The 13,038-nt window shown below is 58.1% G+C and overlaps 1 protein-coding gene across 50 annotated transcripts; it reads left to right on the top strand.

Moving 5' to 3' along the window:
* The first annotated feature begins 569 nt into the window (after positions 1 to 569).
* ADAM15 (ADAM metallopeptidase domain 15) lies at positions 570 to 12,720 on the top strand. Of its 50 annotated transcripts, none has more exons than XR_012414071.1 (25): positions 1,204 to 1,370; positions 2,574 to 2,671; positions 3,313 to 3,389; positions 3,804 to 3,882; positions 4,044 to 4,120; positions 4,212 to 4,404; positions 5,720 to 5,785; positions 5,865 to 5,933; positions 6,013 to 6,182; positions 6,316 to 6,400; positions 6,889 to 7,037; positions 7,124 to 7,298; positions 7,586 to 7,678; positions 7,801 to 8,105; positions 8,195 to 8,390; positions 8,656 to 8,733; positions 8,849 to 8,944; positions 9,832 to 9,904; positions 10,133 to 10,271; positions 10,692 to 10,761; positions 11,354 to 11,428; positions 11,515 to 11,585; positions 11,845 to 11,916; positions 12,187 to 12,311; positions 12,402 to 12,720. XR_012414071.1 is itself a non-coding variant. In XM_045361977.2 (25 exons), the coding sequence occupies exons 1-24, from the start codon at positions 1,292 to 1,294 to the stop codon at positions 12,296 to 12,298; spliced, it is 2,739 nt and encodes a 912-aa protein (XP_045217912.1). In that variant the 5' UTR covers positions 1,204 to 1,291; the 3' UTR covers positions 12,299 to 12,311; positions 12,402 to 12,720. The 50 variants fall into 50 exon arrangements, 38 of the variants coding, with proteins under 38 accessions (XP_073850381.1, XP_073850378.1, XP_073850401.1 ...); XR_012414079.1 differs by having other exon boundaries at positions 2,523 to 2,680; positions 11,357 to 11,428; positions 11,531 to 11,585; positions 11,845 to 11,901; XR_012414078.1 differs by having other exon boundaries at positions 2,523 to 2,680; positions 11,357 to 11,428; positions 11,531 to 11,585.
* Positions 12,721 to 13,038: the final 318 nt, after the last annotated feature.

Genomic DNA, 13,038 nt, shown 5'->3' with positions numbered 1-13,038 from the left:
AAGAGTGGCTGCTTCCTGGGTAAGGTGGCTTGTGAAGAATCCCTGACAACTGTGTGGAGACATGTCGTGAGGGATGGCAGGGAGCATAGTGAACTAGGTTTGTTGTTTGGAATCAGGGTCCCTGGGGTCCAGCCAAGTTGGATTGTTTACTATCTGTGTGACTTTAAGAGTCACTTCACCTTTCTCCTCCGTAAAGTGGGGATAGCAACAGTGATAGTCGATCTGGCCTGCTCACTTCTCAGCCTCACTGTGAGAATCAAATATGATTTACAGGAAAGTGCAAATGAGAGTTGTGGCTGATATCTGCTGGGAGAGAGCCTGGAGGGTGCATCCTCCCATTCTCTATCATAGAGTTGGGGAGGGAGGCACCCTAGCCCTCCAGGAGTTTCCTTTGTCCAACCCAGCCTCCTCCAAGATGCAGGCATTGTCAAGCCTGGCGACTTCAGTCAGGAAACGCTGTCCAGGTCCCCTTCTTTCCCGCCTCGCTCCCCGGCTGGCGCTAACGCCCACCTCCCAACAGCGCCACCCGCTGGCGGATATCCTGCACCGCGGCTGCCCGCTCCTGCGCCGCTGGCTGCGCCGGCGCTGCGTGGTGTGCCAGGCACCCAAGACGCCCGAGTCCTACGTGTGCCCGACGCTGGACTGCGAGGCCGTGTACTGCTGGTCGTGCTGGGACGACATGCGGCAGCGGTGCCCGGTCTGCACGCCCCGCGAGGAGCTCTCCTCCTCCGCCTTTAGTGACAGCAACGACGACACTGCCTACGCGGGGTGAAGAGGCGTACTGCTCGCTCTTCCGCCCCGTCCTTCCCGGTTAATAAAATGCCCTGTACGCTTCACGTGAGTCGGGGACTGGGGTGAGCCGCGCGCTGCCTCGCCTGCAGTCGGGAGAGCCTGTCCGCCCGACCTCTCCAGAGCCAGGCCGCGCACAGCTGGCAGAGAGGCCGCGAAGCTACTAGGGAGGGGTCCAGACCTGGGGCCGGGTGAAGGCGCGCCGCCCAAGCCGGTCAGACCGGACCCCGGTTCCCATCCTGCACAGTTGAGGGAAGGCTGTAGCGCCGAGCAGCGCCGGCGTCGTGGGCGGGGTCCCGGCTCCCGAGGCACCCGGCATGCAGCCGGGATGGCCTTGCCGAGGGCGGAGCTTGGCTTGGGGCCAAGTGGGAGGGGGCGGGCCGGGGCGGGGCCTGGTGGCTGCGCGGCGCTGCTGGGTGCTCCGAGGCGACCCGGCCGCCGGCCGCTCCTCGGTGCGCTGTTCCGCACTTGCTGCCCTCGCCCGGCCCCAGGCGCCGCTGCCATGCGGCTGGCGCTGCTCTGGGCCCTGGGGCTCCTGGGCGCGGGCAGCCCTCTGCCTTCCTGGCCGCTCCCAAATATAGGTGAGTCCTCGGCCTATAGTGGGTCGGGGGGCTGACTGGGAGGGAGGTGCAGGAAAGTCGGAAGGCATTAGGGTAATGGGGCCGGACGGAGACCCTGGGAGAGCCCAGCCAGAGCGCGGCCCGACCTGGTCCGTTGTCCTGGGCCTAGGGCCCAGTGACTTGGCGATGGAGTGGAGAGGGAAGGAGAGGGGATGCCGGCGCCCCCTTCCTCCTGCCTGGTCATCCTCTGCGCGGTCCCTGCGGACACTTTCAGGCTCAGGTACCAGGTACCGAGGGGCCTGTCCAGCGCCACTTCAAGATCGTAGTGAGAGGGTAGCTGCTCCCCAGGGCTGGCATCTTCGCTGCTCTGGGGCCTAGCTTACCGTTCCACCCGGTGCCAGGGCGCAGAGCGGGCATGGCTTGTAGGGTTTAGTGAAGAGGATTCTCTCTAGCCTGTATTCCAGGCCTGGGGCCGCCAGGCACTCCTCACCCTGGTGCTGTTGCCACCAGTGCCTGGCCGAGCGGGAGGGGCCCGAGAGGAGCCAGGAGAAGGGAGAATTGGCCAGGAAAGAGGCTGGGACACCAACTCCTCCTTGGAACTTTCACTTCCCGCTGCTGTCTTGGGCCGGGACCGAGAGGGCAGGCGCGGGTGGAGTGTCCGGAGGAGAGAGGGCCATTGTGTGTTGGGGGGGTGTGGGGGTGCTCGGGGAGGAAGCAGAGGCTGTAGGCAGCGGGTGTGCCTGACTGGGCATGAGGGTGTTTAGGGAGGTGGGGGTGTTTGCACTGCTTACCCAGAAATGGGCGTTCCTGGCATCTCCGATGTGAGCGAAGGGGAGGGTGAGCGGGCACCCGGCCACAAGGCTTAGCTCAGTCTCGAGAGGGGGCGTTCCTGAAGTGGGGGGAGAGTGATTGGGAGGGAGTGGGAACAGGGGAGGGTCCCTGTGAGAACCTGGGATTGGCCGGAAGGGGACAAGGAGGGCCACAGGCTGAGCAAGCCGAAAGTCTTTCTTGGGGACTTGTGAATGGGTGGGTGGAAAGCCATAAATTAGAGAGACACCCCCTCCTTCCAGTATTTTCCTTTAAGTCTCAGCATGCAATGAGGAAGCCCCTCAGGTGTCTAAGGGCCTTGACTGGCTGGGAGCTGGTGGGTCTGAGGGCACCTGCCACCCCCAGCCGTGCTGTCGATTTCCTCAGTACTGTCTTCGGGTGTCCTGGGACCTGCAGGTGGCACCGAGGAGCAGCAGGCAATGTCAGAGAAGGCCCCGAGGGGGCCCTTGGAGCCCCAGGTCCTTCAGGACGATCTCCCGATTAGCCTCAAAAAGGTGCTTCAGGTGAACTCCCACACCCCTCTAATAAATAAATGAATCCACACACGCCCCTGCATAGTCAGGTGTCTCAAGGCCAAAGCTTGGCTGAGGAGCTGGTGGGTAGAGCTTGCTGTAGTGGGTCTATCCCAGGCCCAGCTGCCTCTCCCACCACACCCCAGCACCTGGCTTCACTTATCTCCCTCTCCCTCTGCATGCACATCTGTCTGCCTCAGCCCCACCCAACCCATCCATCTCCACTGGGGAAATTGTGAAGCCAAACTTGCTTTCTTCATCTCATGTTGTCGGTTTTTTCAGTGGGGGGATTTGGAAAGAGTCAGGACCTTACCAAACCACCCCCCAACCCCATTATAAAGCTGAGTCAGAGGAAGGGCTGGGGCTTGTGCTGGGTCCTACACGGTGCTTCCTCTCTGGGCAGGAAGCCGAGAAGGGGCGGCTCAGATACCTTCCTTGACCTCCCCACACAACCCCCCAGAACAATGGCGCAGGCCAGGCAGGGCTTCCTGGCCCTTCCCCTGGGATCCCCCCACCAGTGATCTAATCGCTGGTGCTCTTCTGAGGGCCTTAGGTTTTCTGGTTAGAGAGGCTGGGAGTTGTGGGCAGGTCTAGGGAGGTGACCTGCCCTCTGGTGCCCACAGACCAGTCTGCCTGAGCCCCTGAGGATCAAGTTGGAGCTGGACGGTGACAGTCATATCCTGGAGCTGCTACAGAATAGGTAATAGTGATGGTGGCAACAACAGTGACCACATGGCCAACAACTTGTATAGCATTTATTATGTGCCAGGTGCTAAGTGCTTGTGCTCATTTAATCCTCATAACAACCCTGTAAGGGAGATACTATCATGTATTATTGTCCTTATTTAATACATGAGGAAGTCAAGGCACAGAGAGATTAAATAACTTGCCCCAGGTCACACAGCTAGTATGTGGTGAAAACCAGATTGGAATTCAAATAAACAGAGTCAGTGGCCCACCCAGTATACTTTGCTGACCTGGTGTCAGGGAGTGGAAAAGTTGGCTGGGGGGTGGTCCCTGGTCCCCAGCCCCACCACCACCTTCAGGCCTCTGCTTGTCAATGCACGACCTGGGAAGTGGCTTGAGCACTGCGTTCTTTTCCTTCACTCCACAGGGAGTTGGTCCCAGGCCGCCCAACCCTGGTGTGGTACCAGCCCGATGGCACTCGGGTGGTCAGTGAGGGACACACTCTGGTGAGTCAGGGCCTCTTGTGCCGTTTTTGGCCTAGGGGAAAGAGGAAGGGGGTAACTGGAAGATGAGAAGACGCTGCCTATTTTTACTGTCAAGCTAGACTCCTCGGTTCCAGTCCTGGTCTGCTCTCTGAGACAACACTAATGTTGTTCCTGTGCCGCAGGAGAACTGCTGCTACCAGGGAAGAGTGCAGGGATATGCAGCCTCCTGGGTGTCCGTCTGCACCTGCTCTGGGCTCAGGTATACTGGGCGGATTTGATGACAGTAGAGAAAGTAAGGAGACCCAGGCATGGAGCTGTAATGTTTTCTAACTTCCTTTCTTTTTTCTTAGAGGCTTGGTGGTCCTGTCCCCAGAGAGAAGCTATACGCTGGAGCAGGGGCCTGGGGACGTTCAGGGTCCTCCCATTATTTCCCGAATCCAAGATCTCCACCTGCCAGGCCACACCTGTGTCCTGAGCTGGCGGGAACCTGTACACACTCAGACTCCACCAGAGCACCCCCTGGGACAGCGCCACATTCGCCGGGTGAGGATGAATGGCAGGGGAGTGGGCTTCGCTTGTCCTGAGCGCTGACCCCCAGACACTCAGAGCTATGTGTTCACAGTAACAACAGCTCCTGCGAATGGAGCACTTTCCACATGTTGGGAACTTTGTGAACATTAGCTCGTGTACTCCTCCCATACCTAGGAGGTAGGTGCTATCAATAGCTCTATTTTAAAATGAAGAAACCTTACAAAAAGTGTCCAGGCATGGTGGCATGTGCCTGTAGTTCCAGCCACTCAGGAGGCCCAAGTGGAAGAATCGTCTGAGCCCAGAAGGCGGAGGTTGCAGTGAGTCGAAATCGAGCCACTACACACCAGCCTGGGTGACAGAGTGAGACCTCATCTCAAAAAATAAAATAAAATAAAATAAAATAAAATATATAAAATATAAAATAAAATAAAATAAAATCTAGCTGAGACAGGTTAGGTGGTTTGCCCGAGGCCATACAACTAATAAATGGCCTATCCATATTAGTTGTATTTGGCTCAAACGCTTCATCTGTCTTATGATCCCTTTTGCAGAGAGCTCTCACTTGGTTATAGATAATACATAGTTACCAGTGCTAAAGCAATATAAACCCAATTTCCTAATCTGTAAAATGAAGATAATAAAACTACTTGCTGCAGAGAGTTGCTGGGAAGATTAAATGAGTCAATATAGATGTGAAGTGCTTAAAACTGTGCCAGGCATATGGTAAGTGACAAGAGTTGATATTGGGATTTTTTCAAATTATTATTATTATTATTATTATTTGAGATGGAGTCTCGCTCTGTCACCCAGGCTGGCGTGCAGTGGCTTGATCTCGGCTCACTGCAAGCTCCGCCTCCCAGGTTCACGCTATTCTCCTGCCTCAGCCTCCCGAGTAGCTGGGACTACAGGCGCCCGCTACTACGCCCGGCTAATTTTTTGTATTTTTTAGTACAGACAGGGTTTCACCATGCTAGCCAGGATGGTCTCGATCTCCTGACCTCGTGATCCGCCCACCTCAGCCTCCCAAAGTGCTGGGATTACAGGCATGAGCCACCGTGCCGGGCTAAATTATTATTTTTTAAAAATTTGAAAAAAAACCACTGAGTTTGGAGCCAGAAAAGCAGGGGTCTACTCCGACCTTCATTATCTACTTCCTGGTCCTCCTTGGCAAGTTCCTGGGCCCTCTGGCCCTCAGTGGCTCATCTGTAAAATGGGCTCTTCACCCTCCTGTTTCACCCACAGAGTAGGAGTGGCTGCCTCTTGGTCAGCCCTGCACAGCTGTTGGCTGCGAGCGACAGGTTTGCCTGATACTTCTTTTTGTCCATAGTGGAGGCGGGATGTGGTAACAGAGACCAAGACTGTGGAGCTGGTGATTGTGGCTGATCACTCGGAGGTGAGCCGGCTGGCCCCTGCGCATCCTCCTCCCCCCACACTGCCCTGCCGCCTTTCATGTCACCTCTCTTGGCCTACAGGTCCAGAAATACCAGGACTTCCAGCACCTGCTGAACCGCACACTGGAAGTGGCCCTCTTGCTGGACACAGTGAGTGCTGGACAGGGCAGCCCCCACCCCAGGCCCCTGACCATAACAGCCCCTCTTCTGAGCCCCAACTCTCTTTCAGTTCTTCCGGCCTCTGAATGTACGAGTGGCACTAGTGGGCCTGGAGGCCTGGACCCAGCGTGACCTGGTGGAGATCAGCCCAAACCCGGCTGTCACCCTCGAAAACTTCCTCCACTGGCGCAGGGCACATTTGCTGCCTCGATTGCCTCACGACAGTGCCCAGCTGGTGACGTAAGGCCCAGACCCAGCCAGAGAGGCCAGTCCTGTCCTGGCCAAATTCACACCCCTTCAGCACTTACCTCAGCCCCTGAAGCTCTGACCACCGTGGCTTCTGGCCCTGAACTTTGGCCTCTCTGTCCCACAGTGGTACTTCATTCTCTGGGCCTATGGTGGGCATGGCCATTCAGAACTCCATCTGTTCTCCTGACTTCTCAGGAGGTGTGAACATGGTGAGTTATTTCCAGGTCTCCTCCTCATTCCCAATTCAGTTCCTCCCAAGTGTGGAGGCATTTATTCACTGAAATCCCCCTACAAAGTTGCCCAACCCCAAAGCTATGGGTATACAGGGTGGAGATGCGTGATGTGGCCTTTGCAGTCCGGGAGCCCTCGCTTGTGGTCAGCTCGTCACAGTGTACACAGTCATCCCCTGTGCAGTCTTCCCATTTCTTGGAGGAGGGTAGGAGGCAGCTGAGGCCCAAAGAACAGAGGTGATCTCCAAGGGCCCACAGTGAGGGAGGGGGACAGAGCTGAGCTAGAGCCCAGGTTTCTGCCATCCAGGCCTGGGTTCTGCTACTTTAGAAGCAATTCAGGAGGGAAGCAGTGCCTGCTGAGTGCCCGTGAGGTCAGACATGGAGGGAACAGAAGCAGAGAGGGTGGTCTGGGCATTGTGGTGGAGGCAGGCTGGGACTGGACCTGCGGTACCCCTCCCCAACGACAGGACCACTCCACCAGCATCCTGGGAGTCGCCTCCTCCATAGCCCATGAGTTGGGCCACAGCCTGGGCCTGGACCATGATTTGCCTGGGAATAGCTGCCCCTGTCCAGGTCCAGCCCCAGCCAAGACCTGCATCATGGAGGCCTCCACAGAGTGAGTAGCTGCAGGATGGAGAGAGGCGGTGGGGCAAGGGGCAGGGAGAGGCCCCCAGCCCCAACCTTCCTTGCCACCCTCCCCAGCTTCCTGCCAGGCCTGAACTTCAGCAACTGCAGCCGACAGGCCCTGGAGAAAGCCCTCCTGGATGGAATGGGCAGCTGCCTCTTTGAACGGCTGCCTAACCTGCCTCCTATGGCTGCTTTCTGTGGAAATATGTTTGTGGAGCCGGGCGAGCAGTGTGACTGTGGCTTCCCAGATGTGAGCCCCTTTCCCAAAGCCTCGCCCCACTCACTTCTGTGCCTTCACCCTGGTCATTAGCCCTCTCCTAGCCTCCTGAGCTCCTCTTGGGTTCTGAAGGGACTTCCCACCCCTCTCCTACTTGCCATGTCTGTGGGGACAGCACATGGGTTGTTCGTCTCTAGCCCTTGCTTGCTGTGTAGTTCTGGGCGTCCTTCTGGTCTTGGCCTGTGGGAGGAGGAGGGATTGGAGGGAGGCTCACAGGCCCCACCTGCTCTGATGCCTGGCCCCCGTGCTCCTGCCCACAGGACTGCACCGATCCCTGCTGTGATTCCTCAACCTGCCAGCTGAGGCCAGGGGCACAGTGTGCATCCGACGGACCCTGTTGTCAAAATTGCCAGGTGGGTAGAGACTAGACTGGCCACCCAGAGCTCACCTGCCGGGGCCAAGGTGGAAAGGGTCATTCTGACCCCCTAGCTGGATTTGCCCAGTGCCCACACTGATGCTCATCCACCCTCGACAGCTACGCCCGTCTGGCTGGCAGTGTCGTCCTACCAGAGGGGATTGTGACTTGCCTGAATTCTGCCCAGGAGACAGCTCCCAGTGTCCCCCTGATATCAGCCTAGGGGACGGCGAGCCCTGCGCTGGTGGGCAAGCTGTGTGCATGCATGGGCGTTGTGCCTCCTATGCCCAGCAGTGCCAGTCACTTTGGGGACCTGGAGCCCAGCCCGCTGCGCCACTTTGCCTCCAGACAGCCAATACTCGGGGAAATGCCTTTGGGAGCTGTGGGCGCAACCCCAGTGGCGGCTACGTGTCCTGTACCCCTAGGTAAGTGAGGAAACCTGGCTCCTCCTTTGGGTTTCTGGGAGTCTTGGCCCTGCTTCTACTAACCTGTGTTCCCTTCCCCCTTCCCCCAGAGATGCCATTTGCGGGCAACTCCAGTGCCAGACAGGTAGGACCCAGCCTCTGCTGGGGTCCATCCAGGATCTACTCTGGGAGACAATAGATGTGAATGGGACTGAGCTGAACTGCAGCTGGGTGCACCTGGACCTGGGCAGTGATGTGGCCCAGCCCCTCCTGACTCTGCCTGGCACAGCCTGTGGCCCTGGCCTGGTGAGCAACCTGGGTGGGCAAGACCAGGTATGAGAAGGGACATTTGGACCACAGTGAAGTGCCCAGACTTCACCGTTCACCAATGTCAAAGGCAGGGACTCCAAGGGAAGTCAGTTTCTTACTTCAGATGGAGCAAAGCCTATCAACCCACTACGCGCTGGTTTCCCCATATGTAAACGCAGGGTGTGACCTCAACCTTGTTGGCCTCCCAGTCCCATTAAAACTCTGTGGGAATCTGATCCAGGATTTTCTCTCCCTGGGTCAGGTGTGCATAGACCATCGATGCCAGCGTGTGGATCTCCTGGGGGCACAGGAATGTCGAAGCAAATGCCATGGACATGGGGTGAGCTGGGATGGGTGAAGTGGAAGGGGAGCAGAGAGCCTCTAGAGAGGAAAAGGATGCTGGGCTTTGGAAACAGACATATCTGGGTTCTAATCCTTGCTCTACTACTTCCTAGTTGTGTGACCTCAGGCTGGTTACTAACTTTGCTGAGCTCAGTTTCCCCACCTATCAAATGGCTATAATAACAGTATCCCCATCCAAGGCACATGAGGTGAGTATGAAAGCATCTAGCACAGGCTGGGCACGGTGGCTCACGCCTATAATCACAGTTTTGTTTGTTTGTTTGTTTGTTTTGTTTTGAGACAGAGTCTTGCTCTGTTGCCTAGGCTGGAGTGCACTGGCGCGAACTCGGCTCACTGCAACCTCCGCCTCCCAGGCTCAATTGTTTCTCCTGCCTCAGCCTCCTAGCTGGGATTACAGGCACCCGCCACCACGCCCAGCTAATTTTTTTATTTTCAATAGAGATGGGTTTCACCATGTTGGCCAGGCTAATCTCGAACTTCTGACCTCAAGTGATCCACCCGCCTTGGCCTCCCAAAGTGCTGGGATTACAGGGGTGAGCCACTGCACCCAGCCAAATCACAGTACTTTGGGAGGCCAAGGCAGGAGGATCACTTGAGGCCAGGAGTTCAAAACCAGCCTGGTCAACATAGTGAGACCTCGTCTCTATCAAGGAAAAATTTAAAAATTAGGCCTGCTGGTGCACACCTGTGCTCCCAGCTACTTGGGAGGCCAAGGCAGGAGGATTGCTTCAGCCCAGGAGTTCGGGGCTGCAGTGAGCCATAATTGTACCACTGCACTCCAGCCTGGGCAACAGAGTGAGACTCCATCTTACTTGCTGTCTAAAATAAAATAAAACAAAACAAAACAAACACAAAGAAAGCAAGCATGTACCACAGTGCCCAGCACACAGAAGGTGCTCAGTAAGTGTTAGTTTGATCTAATTTGCTCTGGTGTGGATAAAGACCCTCCAGGCTCTCTCTACACATCACACCCAGCACAACCCCCAGTTGTAGAAATGTGAGATCTTGAAAAGCTAGAGACAAGGAAATAGTTCCAGAGTGCAGCATTCCTCATTGCTCACCTTATACCTCCTAGGTCTGTGACAGCAACAGGCACTGCTACTGTGAGGAGGGCTGGGCACCCCCTGACTGCACCACTCAGCTCAAAGGTGGCATGGGGTTGGGGGACAGGGGCAGCTGGGAGGGCAAAGTGGTTCATGCTTTATCTTTCCCCCTCGGCCCTCTCTTTCTGACCCCCCTTTGCTGCTGGTTCCGTGAGTCTGCCCCTTGACCCCTTCACTCTCCCTGATCGCTTGACTTCACTCCCTGCCCCCTGCGCCTTCATGGCTCTAGAGTTCTTAGCCCTGCCCTCCTTTAAACCTGACTTCCGCCCACAGCAACCAGCTCCCTGACCACAGGGCTGCTCCTCAGCCTCCTGGTGTTATTGGTCCTGGTGATGCTTGGTGCCAGCTACTGGTACCGTGCCCGCCTGCACCAGCGACTCTGCCAGCTCAAGGGACCCACTTGCCAGTACAGGTATGAGCATCACCTCCCTGCTACCACTTCCTTTAACTGGGGACAGTGCTGAAGGCTGCCTCACCTCTGCAGCCCCTGCAACCTGGTTCTGAGCCCTAAGCCCCTTGGACCTTAAACTTGCTGACTGCCATACCCCACACCTCCCTTCCCTATATGCACCCACAGCTTTTTACCTCACAGCTGTGCCCCTGTGGGGTGGCTGGAGTGCTAGGGCCATTTCTCCCCAGGAGCTCCTGTGCTGGATAAGTGGGGTCTTCCCTCAAGCTAATAAATAACGCCCCCACAGGCCCCACCACAGTTTTCCCTATACCACACATAAGTGCCTGCAAAGAAAGGGTTAACCCCACTCAAGGATGGCATAAGGTAGAGAACAGGGTCTGAGGCTGGGCCCTCTCCCTTCTTGCCTTTCCTCATGCATAGGGCAGCCCAGTCTGGTCCCCCTGAACGGCCAGGACCTCCGCAGAGGGCCCTGCTGGCACGAGGCACTAAGGTGAGTCCCAGATGCCAGAGGAAGGGGACTCCACCTTGGCTGGGCATCCAGCTTGGACCCTGGGGGGTGCACATTAAAGGCTCCAGACTCAGAGAAAGGCTAGCACTGCCCAAGAGTCAGTCGAAGGAGTCAGGGCCAGCCCTGCCCTGCCCTGCCTTCCCCTCCCCTGGCTACAGGCAGAGAAGCTGAGTCCAGAAGAGTGGGGAGGGCAGCCAGCTGGAGCAGGGGCTGCTGGGCTCCATCCACTGGCCAAGAGGTGGCTTTGAGAGGTGGGTCTATCCATGCCCCCAGCAGTGACCCCAGGAGGGCACAAGGGCAGTGGTGCTCAGAATGGCCTTCCGTGGGCCCAGGTCACCATGTTAGAAGGGCTGGTGAGCACCCCCGCCCTAAGCCCTCTGCTTGGATGATGGGAGTGTGTGCACACCTCCTCCCCACTTGCTCCCCACCTGCATGCACCTGCGTAACTGCATGCACAGCACCCACTGCCCTCGGCCCCTGCCAGCCCTCCCTGGGCACTGACCCTTCTCTGCCCACTCTGTCTCTCTGCTTCCTCTTCCCCCTCTGTGCCCATCTGCCCCTCCTGCCCTCTCAGCAGGCTAGTGCTCTCGGCTTCCCGGCCCCCCCTTCCAGGCCGCTGCCGCCTGACCCTGTGCCCAAGAGACTCCAGGTAAATCTGGGCCAGGGCCCGCCCTGAGCCAAGGCAGGTGGGAGGCTTGGTACCCAACTGCAGTTCTCATCCCTGCTCCCTGCCAGTGGTGCTCTTCATTAGGTGATCGGGGTGCCCCTCAGCCTTCAGACACTCTGAGCCCCAGAAGCAGCAAAGGGTGAGCCTCCTGCCTTGGTTTCTACCACCATCTGGTGGTCAGTGGCGGGACTGCAGTCGGCCAGGGACTCCGCGGTTGACCTACACCTTCCTCCCCTGAGACATCAGCTGGCATGCCTCCAAACCCTCTGCGCATGCCCTCATTCTCTCCTGCCCCCTGGCTGACTTTGCATGTTGACTTGAACCCCTCTGGGGAATCTCTATGCATGTCCACAGCCCCTGGTTATGCTCTCACAGCCACTGCCCCTCTCTCTGTTCAGGCTGAGCTGGCTGACCGACCCAATCCCCCTACCCGCCCTCTGCCCGCTGACCCGATGGTGAGAAGCCCGAAGGTAATGGTGGGGGGAGAGAAGGGCACGGCCTCTCCCCCCATCTAGGGCTGTGGTGCTGGTAGCCATGACGGTGGTGGCGGTGGCGAGATGCCCCCTCAGTGCATGAGGGCACATATCCAGGTGGTGCCTTTAATGGTGACAGGTTTGTTTGCAGACAAGGGTGACCGATGGTGCTGCCCCCAAGCTGGTGTTCCCCAGCACCAGTGCGTTGGGGGTGGGCAACATGACACCCCCCCCACCTAAGCCGGCCTCCTGCCTTCTCTCCCTCAGTCTCAGGGGCCAGCCAAGCCCCCACCCCCAAGGAAGCCACTGCCTGCCGACCCCCAGGGCCGGTGCCCATCCGGTGACCTGCCAGGCCCAGGAGCTGGAATCCCGCCCCTAGCGCTACCCTCCAGGTAGGAGGAGCCCTGGGGATGGGTGGGCGGGGCGAGTGACCTGGGGGAAGGGGGTCTCTGACCCTTTTTTCTCGGCTTCCCGCACTCCAGACCAGCGCCACCGCCTCCGACAGTGTCCTCGCTCTACCTCTGACCTCTCTGGAGGTTCCGCTGCCTCCAAACCGGACTTAGGACTTCAAGAGGGGGGCGTGCCCTCTGGAGTCCCCTACCATGACTGAAGGCGCCAGAGGCTGGACGCGGTGTCTTAAGGCTCCGGGCACCGCCACGCGCTGTCAAGCAGCACTCTAGGGACCGGCGGCGTAGTTGCAGCTGGGGTTTGGGGAGGGGCTGGGGGTTGGAAGGGGTTGAGGGAGGTCCGCACAGCCTGTCTCTGCTCAGCTGCAATAAACGTGACATCTTGGGAGCGTTACGCAGTTTGTCTGCTTCTAGAAGCCGGGTCGCTCCTGCTGCGGTTCCAGGTCTGGCCGCCAGGAGACGCTGCTGCCTCAGATGAGGGCGGGCTGTGTGGGGCGGGAGTACCAGAATGGGTCGGCATGTGTCCCCGGGATGCTCGCGGCTTCCCTCTGCCCAGACTGGTGTGGCTTTCGGTGCAATCTGTCAAGCCGTTGGACCTGCCGTCCCGACTTTGACCACTGGCTGGGAAAAGTGGATCTGGCTGGTGTTCTCAGAGCCCAGGAGCCAGGGCGGAGCGGGGCGGCGGCTGCTCCCACGATCCCAAGGCGGCGCA

Source organism: Macaca fascicularis, chromosome 1 (assembly GCF_037993035.2).
Source record: "Macaca fascicularis isolate 582-1 chromosome 1, T2T-MFA8v1.1".
Lineage (NCBI taxonomy): Eukaryota > Metazoa > Chordata > Mammalia > Primates > Cercopithecidae > Macaca > Macaca fascicularis.
Note: the sequence above shows the minus strand (reverse complement) of the source record. Positions and strands in the feature narration are given on the sequence as shown.